At 51.4% G+C, this 16,436-nt stretch overlaps 1 protein-coding gene across 1 annotated transcript in view; it reads left to right on the top strand.

Annotated features, from left to right (window-relative positions):
• The window catches only part of LOC128727696 (cuticlin-4), a 32,457-nt gene that overhangs the window by 13,498 nt on the left and 2,523 nt on the right, over positions 1 to 16,436 (top strand). The window contains exons 4-5 of the mRNA XM_053821635.1: positions 3,517 to 3,562; positions 6,091 to 6,323. Of these exons, the coding sequence (XP_053677610.1) occupies positions 3,517 to 3,562; positions 6,091 to 6,323 (279 nt within the window). The remainder of the gene's footprint in view (positions 1 to 3,516; positions 3,563 to 6,090; positions 6,324 to 16,436) is intronic.

Here is a 16,436-nt window from a genome sequence, read left to right as displayed (position 1 = left end):
AAAAAAATAGTCTAAATTAGAAACCGAAACCCATCTCTTGTACATAAGCCCGTCGCTGACCAAAGGGCGCTTCCGTTGGCCCACATTTCGTGAATTCATCAACTCCCTCGAGAGAGAGAGAGAGAGAGAGAAAGAGAAGTTACCCTACGTAAGGGTGCTCCCGGCGGCGATCGGAGCTGCGTAATTTTAATTTCCGGTTGCGTGTCTGCACCGAATCGATCGCCGGCGGCATGGGTCCGTCAATTAAGTTGGCTTGCCATCAGTACGCTCGATGCCACCCTAAAGACCATCGTAACAGTAAACGGGACGCGAACGATCGTAACCACCGTTCTAACTGGGCGCATCCGCAAAAGGACGCTCTCGTGGGGGCCCTTTTTTCCAATCACCAAGCGCGACAGCTCAAGCCGCATGATGCGATGATAATGATCAAACCATGCATCCGACACCGGGTGGCATGGAACGGGTTTTGCACGATGGCGGTGGTCGTTTTGGCAAACGGCCCTGGTACTCGGCTCTGTCATGTCCGGCCTGGGGTTCGTTCCATCAAAGCACCGAGCCTCCTGTCAAGCTGAGCCGGAATGGCCACCCGTCGAGTCCGTCAACGAGTCGCCGCGAGTCTCCGGTCTAAAACACGAGAATGCCTGTCGTTTCGTTTCTCGCTCGGCGTGCAGAAACAACTTTCTTACGTTCCCAAACGACGTCTCGAAGACGACGAAGATCGATCATGCAGATGGCACTAAGCAAGGACAAGGTTAAGGGATGATCGCACACCAACCTAACGAAAGCTCGAGTAGATCTCGCCCTATCTTCGAGCTCCAGCATGTGTTTCGTCATTTCGGCGTTGCGAAACAACCTCACGGCACGCTAGAATTCGACAGCTCGTGAGCAACCTGTTCATAAGTGGGGCAATCTCGACGTCACCGGGCGTGAATTTGGGATTGGGATGGAGCGATAAGTCGGGCCGGTTTTTGGACCCCAGCCGGCAGTCTTTAGTGCCGTTGAACCTCACGAATGGTGATGCTTATCAGCACGGAATGGAATGTGTTGGCGGATTTGGGCAAACAGTTTGATTTACGATGTGTGCCCTCGAGAATTCCAATCAAACGCTCTATGCCTGGGGCCGATATTTCTTTGCCCAAGAGAAGCTTTGGGTGTTTTTAAGGGGCGATCGTTGGCGGTTTTTTTGTCACTGTCATGCCCTCTGACGTCTTGTGGTTTGAGTCCCTTAGGTGGTGTCTATTCGAAGATCGCCTTTTGTAGAGTTATGCCAATCGTTCTTTGCGATCTCCAACCGCGAGTTTAAATGCACACCCTGACCTGCTGCTGGCGAGAAAAGAGAAATCCCTCAGGCATGTGGTGTAATGAGTTTCGTCTCAGCGGTTAGCCATCCGTTGGTCTGGTCATTCGAACGAGAATGTAATGTACAGCAAGGTGTTAAAAAACGAGCCCCACATACACAAAAGGCCCCTGCGTTTCCAGGGACACTTTGTAGCTGTGGAACGATGCGACCAAACGACTGCAACTCGTCGTACGCTGGATGCAAATTGGCTACATTGTCGGTGTGTTACGTAAGCGAACAGCTGGTGGAGACGGTTCACCTCTGCCCACGTGGCTTGTCCAACCGCCATTACGGTGCTCCACACACGTTCGTCTCCGTTGCTTCCCTGACAGTAGGCTATTGTTGCCGCGTGACCGCGAAGAAGATCACCTCTCGAGAATCCCAACCCAACAACGGGGGTTTCATCGGACAAGCATCCCCAGCCGGCCATTGTCCAGCGACTCTCGGTAGCAGGAAGGTTGCAAAATTTTAGACGAGTCACGGGTGTGTGTGTGTGTGTATGCTCTCGGGTTGTGAGTTCATTATTCTAACTGTTGCTTGGTGTTAGGAAGACGAGAAAGAAAAAAAAAAAGATCCAGCTCGTTCTCGACGTTGCAGCTCGGGAAGTGCAATTACGCGATGGCGTAATTATCAGCATTTACACCGTGCAACAATGGTGCACAGACACACATACGCGCATGTAAGCACACAGACACTAAGGGTGACCCTTTTTTCGCGCGTGTCTGTGATGCGTGTGTCGTTTCGATGCTGGGCGTGTTCCAGCAACGCAGACCCCCTACTAAACCCACCACTGGCTTGGGAGCACGTTCGGGAGCAAATTGGGCTGCCGATCGAAAGGAATGAACCTTGTGCAGCTGCAGCGTGAAGCGTGTTGCAGTATTATTATTGCTATTATTTTAATTTACAATTCCTTGTGCGGCTATGGCCGTCGAAGTCGTGACCGTTGCATTTGGGCGGCATCGACGGTGTCGACGGCGGTATCGGTACGTACCGACCGAGACCTGACCCAGAACCTTAGGGGAGGGCCGTTTTCCACGCCGAAAGGTACCGTTAGTCGCCACCCTTCGCTTGGTACTTTGACATATCCGAATGGGTGGAGGTTGGGACTTGAAAAACACCACTCACATGCGATAAGTCTTGCTCAGTCCTGGGCCACGGTCTCTGAGCTGTCGCTGGCCGCCATTGTGGCGATCGTGGCGCTCTACAAAGTTGAAGTCACCACGGTAAAAAGGGTCGCCAGGGCGTTTCTCGTGCTCGCACGCTGGGTTGCATTTATGTCCGGGTTTCCAAAGGGCCAGATTTGATCTCCGTTCGCATGGAGCCTTCACTCGTTCGGTTGCCTTCCCGCAGTGAGGCCGTCGTGAACTTCAGGACCGATAAGTATCGGGCCGTGTCCCTTAAGGGAATCAGCCTCCCTGTGAGCCCTTAACACACACCAACACACGGGGTCTGTTCGATTCGTTCGACTCGTTTCGCTGAGCCACGGAACTTGCGGCGCGTTCCGTTCACTTACCGAACGAGTGCCCTTTTTCTTCCCTCGCTTTCGGTCGTCGGAACGCCACCAAAGCCGATGTAAGTTGTTTTTCAACTTTCAAAAAACTAGCCCTTCTCCACCCAACCAACCGCAGCACAGCAGGAGCAGTAGCACCGCGCCATTATTCTTCGCCTTCGAGGGCGTCTCATAATTTCTAACTCGACCGGCCTCGGGAAATAGGGACCCGTCGACAGGGTTTCTCGAGCGTTCCCGTGAGGGGGCATTCGGACCGAGAATTTATCACCATTCAAGCACGGGGCGGTACATCCAAAAACACCCCCCAGGGAGGACGAGGACGGCCTACGCCCTGCGGTGTTGTTAGCAGGAGGGCTTCGTCTTACGAACTAGCGATCGCGAAACTGCGATTCAAATCACCAACACCTTCTGGCCGCGTGTGAGATAGCGCGGGAATGGATGTAACAAATGGCCCCCAGGACTGGACGTTTGTTTCTTCGGTTCGGTCTTTCTAACACCTTGTCAGGTTTAGAGAGAGGTGAAAACGAAATATGGCGCATTGTGAACCATGTGAGTGTGTGATTTCTTTGGTCCTCAACGCGACGTCGTTTGTCTATTAGCTTTAGATTTGCTTTCGAATGGAAAACTAATCCACCCATCTGCCCCGTTCTGCTTTCTTTCTCCACAGACAATAGCAACTTTCACACATGGCGCGCAGATTCCCTACATGAAGCGTAAGTATTCCGTCCACGGGTTCGTAATTGTTAGCCGTCTTTGGGGGCCGTGTATGGTATGTGTGACAAATGGAACACGTGGTAACGCCGAGCATGATGTAACGGAACGAAGCGGATTCAAACTGGCCACTTTGGAGGCAAAATATTCAACGGACACACGCTTGTTTAATTCCAGTAAACATCGAACAATTTGGGGTCCATAAACGCGCTGCACAAGGGCGGGATTTTAGGTTCTTTTTTTTTCTTTCACCCCATACAGCCCCTTGTTTGTACTGTTGTTTGCTTCCCGTTTCAAACGGCGTACCCTAACGGGGCACATTTGGGGAGGAAAATTTTTGGGAACCCTTGAACCATGTTCGGTTGCATCGGCCTCATTGCCGCTAAGCGCATTAACAGCCATCAGCCTGCACCGGGGTCCGCAGGAAAATCACGCACCCGACTCGAATGCTTCGTCCCGTTAGCGGACGTTGGTTCCACGGTTTTTCCGACTCTCCGGGGTCCGGCATAAATCAATTTCTTTCTTACTCCCCAAAGGCCTCAGGTAAGTGTAGCGCGGGTCCATTCAAAGTAGCTTCCACATTTAACGATCCATTACGGGGCTCAAGCCGGATGCCATCGGGCAAGCGTTCAGAACCTTCCCGGTGAGTGCGCCTTTTTTGTCGGAGGCCGATTGTTGGGGCGGATTTATTGGAAACTCCGTGGAAACCCGTCCGTTTAGGGGGCGAAAGAAAAGTGCGAGAGTGCAGAAGATCAGCTCGTTTATTGCGTACACCCGGGTACAGGTGAAAGCGGTTGCAAATTACCCGCGAAACGCCGCGAAGACCGCATCCATTTAGAGGTTCTATCGCGAGGGGTTTCCCTCTGCTTCTTTTAATTTCCTAAGTGAGTGCGTGTTTTTGCCCTTTATCGCTTTCCTATGCCGGATGGGGGTGATCGTATCTTAACCCTCGCGGTCAGCTTAGATGGCCGGGAACCCGTTAGTCGCGAGGGGTTGTAAAATCTTGTGAGAACCGACGCTTTTAGACCTGATCAGTAGAGGCTCCGTGTGTTCTGAGAGGGGTTTATCACCTCATTGATTTATGGGAGGAAGGAAGCTTAATTTATTGCCCTTGAGAAGAACCACGAAAGGGCTCTCATATTATGCAGCACTATTTTCCCGTAATCTCTTGCGATAATGTCACTGTTATCCGCACGATTAGATGCCATTCCGCAAGCCTTGCTTAAATGCATCGTTTCGCGAGGTGGTACAGCTGCATCTGCAATGATCGGAATAAATTCCACCTCTTCTAGGGCAGCTCTAGTGTCCACCGAGAAGCTCGAGAGGCGATAATTAAATGCGTAAATCGGTCCGTCTGGCAGATGAAAGAAAAAAAGCACACGCTGCAGCAAAGGAAAATAGACGCTCGGATTTTCTTCCATAGCGCATGCGCGAGTGTCTCTCCGTCTCTCTTTCGATCTTTAGTTCGCCTCACACGTGCCGATGCAGTGCGCCAACGATCCGCGGGATCTCCAAGAACTATTCACTTCCAATTCCCGAGCGCACTTAAAACTAAGCCTTCCGCCCAGCGCCCAGAAGACCGTTCCAAAACAAACCAGCAAAACGGCCGTTTAATGAGGAGGAGACCAGGAAAAGGAACCTGCACGAAGGAAAGGGCCCAAGAACTTGGCCCGATAAAGAAGAGCACCAGAAGGGAGAGAGAGATAGAGAGAGAGAGAGAGAGAGAAAAAGCTCGGCTAGCACGGCAGAGGCCGCGCTGAAAGTGAACAAGTACTGCCGCGCGTTAAAGTAATTCAATATTCGTGTAGAACGTTCGTTGAACTTTGCCCAGCCAACGGTGCGGTCAACGACAGTGGCACTCCGGTGGCCACCGCGGTGGCGTATGTGATATATCTTTCTGTCGTTTGGCTTTTCATTTTGCCTTTTTTTTACCTTTGATTCTTTCACTCTTCACCGAGAAGATTTGGGAGATGCACGGAAGCTCGCGTTTGTGCGGAAAAACGAAGGAAAACATTCCCCCGGAACGAGCGAGCATTCCTGCTCAGCTTGCAATTCCGTTGCTCTTTCCATCGCCGTGCAGCGGCTGGGCTTGGAGTCGGATTTCGAGCCCGTCGGGAAGCTTCTTTGTCGGCCAGCGCACTCGAAGCGCACTCGCACTTGGTAACCGCTTGGTGGGACATTAAAATAAATGGGAGCAATAAAGCCGCAAACGGCGATGCGCTTTAGCTCGACGATGCCATGCCCATGCCGTGGATGGTCACCGTAGGTGCGGTTTGTCTGTACCAGGCCGTAAAATAATGCCCATCCCGTGAGTCCGTGTCGTCTGTGTTACTGGCTGACCAGCTCGAGAACTGGGACTGGGGCTTGCCAGGCAAAACACTGCTTCGATCGCTTCGGGGCCGGATTAATGCCATCATCGAGACACCTCCCCCAGGCGGCTTCACCCACGGGAAAAGAGTTCACTGACCTACCCACAATGTGCCGCCCGCTCTTGGCTGATCGCAAACCGTCTGTCCTTTTGTCGTTTCAGGCTCGACGACGATATTCACCAAGGAACCGACCGTACGGATACAGTGTCAGTCGGGTTCGATGCTGATCACCATCAAGGATGCACCGGCCAACCTGAACGGCCAGTTCAGCGGGATGGTGTACCCAAAAGGGTTGGCGAAAAATTCGACTTGTCTCACCGAGTACCACGAACAGGAAGGTCCACTTCGATACAAGCTGCCTCTGAAGAGCTGCAACACGATGCCCATCGAGACGGTAAGTTCTAAGGGTGGGTGGATATTCTAGAGGGTTGCTTTCTGAACGCCCACGGGGGCACGTTCTGATAGATTGGCTAGAATTCCACGTCGATCTACGCCACCTCACGTTGGCTGACATCATCGCGGAGGTGGCTTGCGTCAAACGCGATCCCGGATATTAGCGTACCTTAACGGAGGTCACGTTGTCCCACGCGAAATAAAACAAACCCGCCGTAAAGCGTTTCGTCGGATTGCGCAACACAAACCCCTATTACCGGCCTGAGCTGGGGAAGATCGGCTATCATCAACAGCGAACACCGTGGAAGCCCTTACCGTGTCAATGTCGCGCGTGGATATGCAAATGATCGCGCATCCATCAGCAGCACCGACGAACGCACCTTTGGACCCTTCGATGGACGCCCTTGAGCGGTACCGGAATGGGATAAACGTGCCGGTTGGCCTGGTTGACTTATCGATCAACTCTGGTGCGGTTGCGTTTGCGGTTGTGATGCGAAAACAGATGCCCAACCATCTGTACCTCGTTCGTTTGCGGGTTGAGATGGTACTTGGATTTCTTCGCTCCAAATGGGTGATACGCTTTTCCTTTAGCGAACACTTTCTGCCAATCGGTCCGTGGTTGGTGTCTATTTTCTGCCATCGGAATGATGAAAAACAAGTTTCCATGGGTACTGACGACGACGACGACGACGGTGGAGTTTTTAGAGCAGCGCGTTGGAAAAGAATGTCGTGCTACCGGATGGAAAAGGGTCGTTCCCAGCAATAAGACACACACACACACAATTGTGTCCCATCGCGTTGCTTGGGGTTTTTCCGCATGGCAGAGAAAATGCATGCCATCTTCGTACCGGGACGGCAAAAAAAAACCCACAAACCTCTGAACACACTTAGAATACGAAGACCACCGGGAAGCATCGCATATCTAACGAGATTAGCGTTTTAATGGTACGATTCCCGTGCCCTAATCTTGTACGGGTTTGTAGCAGGGCGATTGTGCCAGTGTCTACGCACAGAAGCCACCGGAACGTGTACACACATGCTGCCTAATTCGTTACGGATCGATTCTAGGCGGCTTGAGGATAGGCCCCGATGGAGGGCGATGTTCTCATGCATATGCACGTTGCCAATGCCTTTTTACATGCGGTACCGGTTCGCAATGCTCCACATACGCGCCATCGGTGGTTGCGTGGAATCGGCATGCGTGCTACATGGAAGAGGCGGTTCCCGAGCCGCGATCGAAATGGGTAACGCAGTTAGAACGGGATTTGCTTAAATCTCGCGCCCCAATTTGCGCTCAAACGGCACCCGGTTATGGCGGCTGCGTGTGCGATTTGACGTGAAGAAATTGGACCAACGAACGCCAAAGATGATGACATCAACGCGAAACGAATTGCCCTTACGAGCGTCATTCGCTTCGTTGTGGGGGTTCGTCGCTTGAAAAAGTTACTCAAATTGAAGCGTTGAAGTCTTTCGATTTTTTTCTCTCCGTTCGACGCCGGCAGCTTCCGCATTGGTCGGGATGGGTTTTGAAGGCGTCAATAGGCGCGTTTAAGGCACAATAGCACTCTTTTATACCTTCCACGACCACTCATGCGTTTCTAGCTCGCCATAAAACTATACCCAAAACAGAAACAAAAACGAAGCAACCTTCAATTAATCGACAACAGAAGGAGAAGAACTAACAACTCGGTAAAGAAATACACCTACCTCAAGCAGAAGGGACTTCCTGTTTCCTTATACGTGCCTACCGGTGGGGCTAACAATTGCTCGCGATTGGATTGGGGCGCAATAATGCCATCCCCAACGGCGCACGGTACTTTTTGGTGTGTTTTTCGAACGTTTGGCGAGGTCATTTGACCCCACCTATTTGCCCTTGATGGGATGCTCCTGCTGAGAGCGTTATTCTTTGCCATTTGTGCTCCAAACAAGTGCGAACGATGAGTCAATTGCGCCTATGTCATCTCGCAGGCTTGAACCAAAAATAAATCATGACTAATCGAAGGCGCATTTATCACTCAGCTGGACCGTTTGCTAGCGCTTCCACGTAAGCAATTGCCAGTGCTGATCATGTACACAGCTCGTGTATGATCATCATGCGTCACGCGAGTAAAAATATCGACCCAAAGGTGCGCGAGTATCATCTCTCTACCTTCCCCCGCACACGATCGCTGTTTCCTTCATTAATTCTACGTGCGCGCGTCTTCACATCCTGACACAAACACCCCACACAGATGGCCTTTGCGTTGAAGCCATCCAAATGATGGCAAAGGTGGCCGAGAACGTGCTCGTCTGCTTCGAATAATTTCCATCCGGGACCCCATAACGAAGCCAACCCTTAGCGGAGTAGGTAACACCTCATTTGCGGCACGCAAGACAATGGAAAGGGCGATCTTTGCACAACTGGCACGGCATCATCGTTTAACGAGATGGGGCTAGTTTTGCAGTCCCATCGTTTGTGTGAACAGCTGTAGCCTCAGCGCACAAAACGCACATAATTCACGCACGGCCAAACACCACGTTGAGCAGCAAATGCAAATGGACTCCCGCTCAATGGGCGCCCTCATAGGGTGGATGCTGTCGCCAATGCCAAAACCCGTTCGACTTCCAGCGGCCCTCGCGATGGTAATGAGTTTATCCTCGGAACTGTTCGCGCCCCAGCACACTTTGGTAAGCAAACTTGCCCACACCAAAATAGGAAGAGTCGAGAAGTCGAGGACGGCCGTTCGAGCGCTTTATTTCATAACGCCAGGCTGGGTTGTGGCTGAGGGAAGTGCGCCTGAGGGTGTTCTGTGTTCGCTCTTAAAAAGGCGCCTGGCGGCGTAATCGTCCTCAAGGTTGTTTCGCTGAGGGCCGTTTCACGCGGCATACGCACACCAGCAGCTGGGGTCTTTTTTCGTTCGACTACACAGCTTTTTTTCTCCTTCATTTCGCTCCGACGCAAAGCTCCATTCGAGACCGCGTTCAAGTTGGCGGTTGGTTTCGTTCTTCAGTGAGCAAAATATCCGCCCTGTCCGGGGTCGGGGCTTTCGAAGTCGTGATTAATCCCCGCCAACGACGACGACGACGAGCGAATGACCACTGGCAACCTTTTTTCCTTCACCGTGTTGGGACTGTGTGTTTGTGTGCACCGTTCGCTTGTTTGTGTGACGATCGCTTGCATGATCGACCCAACGTGAACGGAACGGAGGCCTTTATTTAATCACCCGGTTGGTATTTTGCGCGTTCAGTCGAACCAGTTTCACAGCGATATTGCCACTTTGCGAGGCTTGAAGCTTGCGTGGAAGGGTGCCCAAAGCCAAAGTTTCCACCCCGGGGCTGGTGGGGCTGAAAGAGCTGACATTTTTCGGCTCGAAGGCCGTCCACCCAGCAGGACGCGTTCGAAAGTGACATTCGGTTGGGTTTGATTGCTTCTTGTTTTTTATCGTGTTCCACCGCAAACAGGATCGAAAGAACACGCGCCAGATGGAAGGAAACAAAACAACGAATTGCCAATGCGCAATCCATTCGAGCCACCCAGCTTGACCAGCTGGTGAATAAAATATGAAGCCAGTAGCCCAGTAAATCATAACCACCGTTGCGCAAGCTGGACGTCCGTTTTGGTACAGATCGTCAGTGGAAAAAGACACTCGTAGCTGATGTTCGAAACAACAACGATCGTTTGCTTATCGCTCGGACAAGCTTCGAGCTCGGAAATCCGGAGAGATTCAGTAGAGACAGCCTTCGCGTTATGTCACTATAGCCGGGGTCGTCGATGGAAGGGGCAATAAATCGATCGGTTGGTGGGGGTTGTAAAGTTCCCTTCCATCGCCACGTTTTGCATGTTTTCCGCAACCGATCGTTTGTTGCGGTCAACGAGAAACATGAGCCACGATCGAGTCAAGCTGGTTGGCTTTTTATTAAGCTGAGAGGACGCTTCACACAACACAGGGAAAATGATCATAAAACGCTTACCAACGAACCGGTTGATGGGCTACCCCTGTTGGGGTGGAATGCAAATAAGGGTTCGATTTAGCACTGCCATCAGCAGCTTGTTTGTACTCCGACCCGCTGATGTGTGCACAAAATTTACCCATTCTCGGCTGATTACCATCTCGTGGATGGCCCGAGAGAAGCTTCTCAGCTGCTATTCAACGAAAAAACGGAACCCTTCCGAAACGGTTCTTTCATTCCTGCATTAACGCAATCGTAATCAACATCGCGGGTTTCTTGTAAAAAAATGTATCCACGGCCCAGTTCCTTCTGTGAGTCCGAATTTATGCCAAATCTCGCCCGCCAGAAAGTAGATCAAATGTTTAAACCACAATGCCTCGTGTGCTATGATCGCTCAATTCTTTGGTGCCTTCGCCGTTCGCAACCTAGATAACGCCACAACCAGAACCACTCGAGCTCGTAATGAATGCGCGGAGCAATTAATCTAGCGCTGTGACTCAATTTAGGTGGCCGCTTTTCGGGACCTCCCTCAAGGAAACGTTCTTGAGAACACGGAGTGGAGGTTTTCCACGATAAATCACTCCATTTGCAGTGCCAACTGTCATCCGTTTCGTTTGCTCCCGACCCTGTGTGGGAACTTTCTTGTCATCGTGGGGCTGAATTCAGAATGAACCGCGAACGAAGAAAGGTTCCACATTCGCCTAAACGCTGGGAGGGAATCGTTGGGTTCGTCTTTCATCAAATGGAAAAAGAACGGAGCCCGGTGGGATTTAATAAACCCATTTTTTTATGGCCCCACTGTCGCTAATAATTCTGCACCATTTTTCGCACGACGGATGGGAGATTCTATCTCTCGTTTTTTTTGTTGTTGCTCGACCCAACCCAAGATCTCTATCAACCGAACGGTCCGTTTCCATTGCGGCGCTACTGGTTTCGCGGGTAACTCACAAGTCACAACTCACAAAAAAGAAAAATAGTCCCGCTCGTTCTCCGCGATCCCGTTTCCATTCGCTAAACGATCCCGCGGGGCGGTGATGTGTGCGAGCAGGCGCACCCGCCGTAAGTGGGTCGGAAAATTGGTCTTCTATGGCCATTTCCCGCCGGCCTCGGGGTCCCGGTTCCCGCGGGTATCCCCCGTTAGCCAGGATGGTGAGATGGCGCATGCGGAAGCACTTGGAGCTCGAATCTATTGTGCCCGTAGGCTGGAACCATTTTTCCCGATTTGGCTGGAAATTAGTCCCCGGGAATGGGGCGAATGGAAATGGGTTTCCCGGTTCCTTCTTGCTGTCTTTTTTTTGCCTTCACCGGCTTCTTCCCGGAGTTCTTTTGACGGACGGGCGCGGACAGACATTTTGCAACATAAGTCAGAAAATGGGCCAACCCGCCGTGGGCCACTTCCGCCCGATGGAGAACCCGAGACGATCACAATATTAGCCACAATGTTGCGTGACATTCGCAGTACCGTACGGTATCCATCGGAAGGGGCTGACGAACGGAGCGAAACATAAATCTGTGACGAAAGCGACGCGGGAAGTGCACGAACATGCCACAGATCGGGGAGATAATTGGAGGAAAATTACCATCCACTCGTGGGGAGTCCACGGGGAGTCGTGGAGAGGAAAGACGGCCCACAAACACCGAGATTCCGAAGCTCAGCTGAGAGCTCGAGCCTCTTCGAATAGGCAGTATAAACTGAACCGGTGAAGGAAGAGAAAAAGAACCCTTCGGACGAAAAACGGTCGAAATTTCACACGGGCGTTAAATTTAATTCGCGTCTGGAAGCAGGAAATTGTTAACAGTGAATCGCGGCTGCGGCTTTGGACTGTGCCAATAAAATCTCGACGAAAAAAAGGTGCCGGTAAAACGTGGAAAAGGGAAGATTCTCCACCTTTTTGGGCAACGGTGAATGCAATCATTCCACCCCGGGGGCAGAAGCAGCAACAGGCAGCTCGTTCTAGGTAATGATCGAACGATCTTATTAATTTTTCAATTATCGCTCGCATCAAAACAAACAATTTTATTATTACGCCAGGCTAGTACACGTTCACGCCAGCTAGCCAAGGATGCCAAGGAGAAAGAACATGATCGCGTATGTGTACGATCGGGTGGATTGTTAGATCGCGATCGAACGCCTAACTGTACAAATAATGGACGAAATGTTGATCCTCGAATTACGCCTGGGAACATGGGAGTGAATTCTCGTCTCGCGTGGCTCTTTTAACGCACACGATGTCTGGAGATTTATGTTTGTTTCATTTTGCTAATTTACAACCTAAACGAGAAATTCTTTGCATAGAATTCATTCTCCCTTCTTGTGCTCATAAATACGAAAGCACATTCCCATGCCGGCCAAAGATGCGCGCATATTTGAATCATTTTTTCGCCGGTCATGTCCCGCGGGAATACGGAAATGTTTAAAAAAGCGGCGCCCGGCGCCGACCTAGGAAGAGAATAAATGTGAAGGAAAAAAAGGGTCACACAACGGGAACGCAGGCCGCGACCGAATCCGGCAACTCGTAGCCAGTTCCGGTGAAGACCAGCGATCTCGCGTCCAATGACGACCCCAGCCGAGGGCAGGCTGTCATGTTTTCGTCAATATTTATGGACGGCCGCAACAGAAACGCGCCAGTATGGCAGGAAAATGGCAATGAAAAAAAGGCAAACCAAGGAAGAAGGAACAGCTAACGGTATGTGGCCGGTGGTGGCGCAGGAACTTGACCCACTGCTCGCAGGCTTGCGGGAAAGAAAAGCTCAACCGATTCCACCACCGAAAGCTTCCTGTGTTTGGTTTACGCAACCGTGTAATTGTGTATAATTGTGCACTTTAGCGTGCATTCGCGGTGTGAAGTGGCCAACGTCCTCCTCCAGCATGAAACTGCTTGGGGCAAAAATCAACAGATATTACCCTTAATGGTTGCATAATTTCACTAAACGCCTGTCTCACTCGTGCCAGCTCTCGTGCACCCCGATGGGTGGTTTCGATACGATCAAGGGCCAACCCTTCGGGGGTCGAAAAGTGGACAGAAAGAAGGGCCCTTCGATGCCGGCAATAACTGTAAACGGGGTCTCGTCGTCGTCTTGGCTCAAGCTTTTTCGTGTGCGTTTTGTCCCGAGTCCCGTGTCTCTTCGTGTCACCAATCGAGCCTAAAAAAGGGCCGAGAGTCTGGGTGGAAAACGCATCCCTTTAACAGAAGGGCGGCCCGTTAACGGTTTACCCACCGACGGGGGTCTGTCCGTGTCTGTGACCTCATTTTCTTAACAAAGCCCATTCCAACTTCTTCTCAAGCTTGAGGCTTTCGGTGAGGGTAAACGATGGTCTACCCCAGATAGCGCTTCCGTTCCACACACTCACACACAATGCGCGACAAATGCAGCAATTCAACTCCGCGCAACTTCCAACCCGGAACGAACCGAACCGCGGGTTGAAACTCGCGCAAAGTAGCACACAACTGTGGCTCTCATCCCGGAGGCCTTCCCGATTCGATTCCCGATCGAATTCGAGCCCACAACTCGAGCCCAGCACCGGGAATGATGGAACCCGTGTGGAAAGCGCGCTAAACGGGGCCACGACCCAACGGCGTGGAAAAAAGCACCCCAGCCTAGGTCGGTTTTGGGGCCACTTCAGCCGAAGAATCGTGAAACAAACCGCGCTGTACTTTCTTCCCTCAGGCACGTTCTTTCGCCGAGTTCGCCGGGAAGTGGAACCAAAACCGGGTCACAATCGAGCCACGGGTTGTAACGGTTGTTTTGTCGGGAGGGGTGAGTTTCCACCCGGGTGAAAGTAGCCGCAAAAACCGGCACCCGGGAAATGGCAAAATCGCCGATGACCTTGAATCACCAATTCCACCCATCAAACTCCGAACGATCGGTAGGGGATCGGTAACTGACACGGAAAAACCACCCCACGTTATCTAAAACGGGGTTGAGGTGTTGAATCACGATCTCTTCGTGTAAGAAAAGGCGATCCTCTTGGTGAAAGGCGCAACACCCTTGGTGTGTTATCAAAACGCGCAAACTTTCTCCGACACGCTTGGCCAAGAGGTTCAAACTCACCACGATGGCGTTTTCTGAGGCTTCGGTTGCGTTGTCATGCTGATTGAATAATGTCCCGGCTTCGATGCTTCCGAAACAGAAAGCTTGTGCGCTTGGGTATGCATGCATTTCGATCCACCAACCACCAGCAGGTTGAGTAACAACTTGCGCCAGGATGCTTCGCTTCACGGCTTCGAATGTCAATAAACCCCTCGGTACCAGGCCGATAAGGCGGCATATCACGAGCAGCAGAGGCGTAGTCACGCTCCAACAATTGCTCACCGTACGGGGGGGGGATTTTCGAAAGGAACCACCGGTTTCAAGGACGCCCATCGCTGGTTTTTTAATTGGAATCGGTCTGGCTGAAAATCACCACCATTCGGAAACGCGCAAAAACAAACAGCACACCCTCGCTCGAATGGGCACAATTAAAAAGCGATTTAAAGCCGTGCCTTCATCCGACGTTACAACCCTCGTGAAGGTGAACAAACGCTTCATTTTGGTCGTTACATCTTCACGCTGCTGGCATTTGTGTGGGGACTCATCAACGCGGAAGTCACCCATCAGATGGTCATTACTGGATATCTCATCGTCTTGCACGCTCGTTCTCGGCCAAGGCAATCCAGACCTTTTGCCAGAAGCCTTGGTCGAAAACCAGACCCTGAAAATGGGAGACAAAATCACACCAAAACGGTAAACTTGCGCCCGATACACGCGTTCCGTTCCCGTGCGCATCGTCCGGAAGTCATCGCACCATTGTTCTGTCAAGCGGTCTGAAGGAATGAAACGTCACATTCACGTCCATTTTGGGCTTTTGAGGGCCGTTTTTCACTACCAAACCCTTCTTGAGAGGGCCGTGCATGTTGAAGATCATCAAAGAAATTAAGGGGCCTTTTTTTATTGACTGCCCTGTGCCGTAGTCCAAAGCGGTACTCTAAATTTCGATTCCGGCCCCATGATATGGCGAAGATCCACATTGACAGGCACCCTTGCGTCCGTGTGTATGTGTTTGACTGGGTGGAACATCGGCCACGGTGGTCCGTCGATCGTTCCACATCCCCAACACAGCATGATCAAATCTCGCCCCATGTGCCCGGTGTCTGGTGCGTGTCCTCGACTGTTCTTCTGATACAGACCCCACTCGAGAGAAGGAGAGAACGAGAGAAAGAACACTCCGCCTTCTCCAGCTCCCAAATCTGAGCCAGATCTGGAGCCAATGATTCATCAGGTTTGTAAATTAATTTCGCCGAACGCCGATTTCTCACACCTGAGGTACGGCGCGTTGTTTGATCGATTTCGGCTCAACGGACGAGTCTGCCGAAAAACACCTTCTCGGTCTGGTGTATCACTTAAGGCAAACTCACCCCTAAACGAAACTCACCCCTAAAGAGCGAAAGGGAAAGAAGGAAGAAAAAACTGCGCCACTGCGCCTAATTGAAAACGAATCAAAAGAACCGTTTACAGGCTGATCGAAAGGCCCAATCGTCGAAGAAGAACCGGCTCCAAAAGCCGAGGGTGTTCTATCTAGCTATCTATCGCAAGGGCAGGCTTGTCATTGTGGCGTTGCAGAATCTCAACCGGGGTACAGTTAACCGCACCGTGTGGCCTGTAACCTGTAATAATTTGAATAAAGGATCGTCGAAAAAAAAAAGGAAAACCCCACGCTCGCAGACCAGTAGGTCGGTTCATGAACCCTTGTCGAGGGCGCGAAAGAGGCCGGTCCGCGTGCTTGTTTGATTGTTTAATGTGCAGTTAGGTGATCGCGCGATATTCCATCCTTCTGGGATTACGAATTCCTTGCAGGGGGAGATTTTCGGGACGCCCGTGAGGTCGAACAAATTCGCCAGAAAACCAAAAACCAACGTCAGATGAAATTACACCGAACCCCAAAATTGCAGTACTTCGGAGTTTGCCCTTAGCATACTCGGGCACTAATGATGGGATTGTTGGCCAACGCGTTGTTGGGAGCGAGTTCATTAAAACAAAACGCAACCGACCCTTGGTGGGCGTTTGTTTGGCTGTTGCGCGTGTTTTTTTTTGCATGCTTTCGATCCCACCGTACATTGCGCTTTCCACGATGCCGCTAATTAAAGCTGACCGGACGTTGCTGGGCGAAGAAGTGCGGATAACTTCGCGGGTTCGATTCCACACT

Source organism: Anopheles nili, chromosome 3 (genome assembly GCF_943737925.1).
Source record: "Anopheles nili chromosome 3, idAnoNiliSN_F5_01, whole genome shotgun sequence".
Lineage (NCBI taxonomy): Eukaryota > Metazoa > Arthropoda > Insecta > Diptera > Culicidae > Anopheles > Anopheles nili.
This window is presented reverse-complemented; position numbering and strand designations above follow the sequence as displayed.